At 48.0% G+C, this 2,500-nt stretch overlaps 1 protein-coding gene across 4 annotated transcripts in view; it reads right to left on the bottom strand.

Moving 5' to 3' along the window:
• Positions 1-2,500, bottom strand: part of LOC116223706 (MAX gene-associated protein-like) — a 39,161-nt gene that overhangs the window by 19,217 nt on the left and 17,444 nt on the right. For 2 of the 4 annotated variants that reach the window (XM_042709875.1, XM_042709876.1), the window contains exon 1: positions 1,047-2,434. The exons of the other annotated variants lie outside the window; for them this stretch is intronic. In XM_042709875.1, the coding sequence (XP_042565809.1) occupies positions 1,047-1,993 (947 nt within the window). In that variant the 5' untranslated portion in view covers positions 1,994-2,434. Of the gene's footprint in view, positions 1-1,046; positions 2,435-2,500 lie in introns of those variants that run through there. 4 annotated transcript variants of the gene reach the window in all.

Here is a 2,500-nt window from a genome sequence, read left to right as displayed (position 1 = left end):
GAGACAAGCTTAACCAGACATGACACTTTCACACTACTACAAGAGAGAGACAAGCTTAACCAGACATGACACTTTCACACTACTACAAGAGAGAGACAAGCTTAACCAGACATGACACTTTCACACTACTACAAGAGAGAGACAAGCTTAACCAGACATGACACTCACACTACTACAAGAGAGAGACAAGCTTAACCAGACATGACACTCACACTACTACAAGAGAGAGACAAGCTTAACCAGACATGCCACTCACATTACTACAAGAGAGAGACAAGCTTAACCAGACATGACACTTTCACACTACTACAAGAGAGAGACAAGCTTAACCAGACATGACACTTTCACACTACTACAAGAGAGAGACAAGCTTAACCAGACATGACACTCACACTACTACAAGAGAGAGACGAGCTTAACCAGACATGACACTTTCACAGTCAACGATATCAAAACAAAACATTTTTTTCATCAAATATGTGAATAAAACCTAAAAATATGGAACCATATCTGTAAATAAACATCACAGCAACCACAACAAGCTCTTCTCCACAGAAAGGGCACATATGGTAATTGCCATTACATAAAGGTTGTCAAGGGAACCCATAATATTGCATGTTGTCCAGCGTATATCTTGCTGATTATAATGTGAGTGAAGTAAATCAACAGTACACAGTGTGTTTGTATGAGTTACCTGCTAGCTAGCCTATTATTATGACGTCACCACATCCTGTTTACCATGTGATGGGGGAAGCTGAACAGGTGAATGTCAGTGTGATTAGTGGCTGATGTTCCTCCTACCAAATGGTCACTTTTATTAAATAATACATCAATTTGCCTTTAAAAAAATGGTTACAGAAACTATGAGAACATTTTTGTTTTGTTTTCCCTCCCAGCTTGGAGTGGTTGCTACTAGAGATGTATTTATGCCCAATGAAAGCGTGACTTAAGTGGATCCCACCCTAATCCCTGAGGCCGAATTCACTCCAGATTCCGCAGCAGTCTGGGCTTGGTGTTTGTGTGTGGCGAGTGGCGACCCTTCTTACCTCTTGTTGCCTTTGCCGTGGTTTGAATCAGGAGATACACGGGACTCATGATCGCCTCCTGCTGGTAACTGCATGTGCTTGCCCGGGTGCATCTCTTCATGGCGAAACGCGCTGGCAAACGGGTTGTGCCTGATCTTGAGTTCAGTGAGCTGCGGGTTCTGGTAGCCAGACACGGCGTAGAACTCCGTCTGCGGGAACGTGAACGTCTGTGTCGTTGGGTCGTCGATGTTTATGGTGTTCCCCCTGCTGGGGTCAAAGGGCACCACGTGCAGCCGCGGGATGTACCGACGGTTAAAGTGCAGCATGACAAAGCTGTCATCGTCCAACAGGTCGTTGGTCAGCTTCACCTTGCTGAACGCCACCTGATCTTGCATCCACTTTGAGCCAGTGGTGGGTGATGATGGGTGTGTGTACGTGTGGCTGCCAGCGGCGGGTGATGATGGGTGTGTGTACGTGTGGCTGCCAGCGGCGGGTGATGATGGGTGTGTGTACGTGTGGCTGCCCGCCTTCAGGGCCTCGCTCGGCCCGTCCCGCAGTCGACCCCAACCGGTCCAGCGGTACCGGTGCTCATCCACAAGCTGGAAGTCCATAACGAGGAAGTACAGGCGCTGGGGATCCAGGCCCGTCAGAGTGTAGCGGCAGAAGGGGAACATGCGGCGGCCCTTCCTGGTCAGGAGCATCTCCGTCCCGATGCCGTGGAACTCCTGCCACAACGAGTCGTTGCCCAGGGTGACGTGGATTTTAGTGTCCTTGTCGGGTTCCGAGGGGCAGAGTGTGCCACTTGAGGCGGCCATCTTAGTTTTGGTGGCAGGAGCAATGGCGTGGTCATCACAGTGCTGTGTAGTCGTCAGTGGCGTGGCAATGCCAGATGGAGGAGAGAGAAAGGATGAGAGGCTCGTGTCCTTCTCCTCTTCTTCATCACCTGAGCCCGTCATGTCACTGATCATGTCCTCCGTGACTGAAGCAGGAGGTTGAGTGGAGTGTGTTCAACAGTGCCTTACAGCACACAGCTTCAGTGCTGGACTGAAGACGCCCAGATCCTGCTGGTGACTGATCCTGTATGAGGAGAGAATGATACAAACATAAAAAAATAAAAAATAAATGTATTTGTTTTCTGTACCGGGCTGCAACAACTAATCGACTTAATCGGCTTTAAAAATAGTTGCCAACTAATTTAGGCATGCATCTGCTATCAACAGGTAGAGTGGACCAGCATGCATCTGCTATAACCAGGTAGAGTGGACCAGCATGCATCTGCTACAAACAGGTATTTGAAAAGGAAACATGTGGGCTCTGCAGAAGAAGGCTTTGCTAACTTTAGTTCAAAACCACATTAAGCACGATAAGCAACGCTATCAGCAGCTAACTTTAGTTCAAAACCACATTAAGCACGATAAGCAACGCTGTTAGCAGCTAACTTTAGTTCAAAACCACATTAAGCACGATAAGCAACG

The sequence above is a fragment of the Clupea harengus genome, chromosome 15, assembly GCF_900700415.2.
Source record: "Clupea harengus chromosome 15, Ch_v2.0.2, whole genome shotgun sequence".
Classification (NCBI taxonomy): Eukaryota; Metazoa; Chordata; class Actinopteri; order Clupeiformes; family Clupeidae; genus Clupea; species Clupea harengus.
The sequence above is the reverse complement of the archived record's forward strand: the minus strand, read 5'-3'. Positions and strand labels throughout refer to the sequence as shown.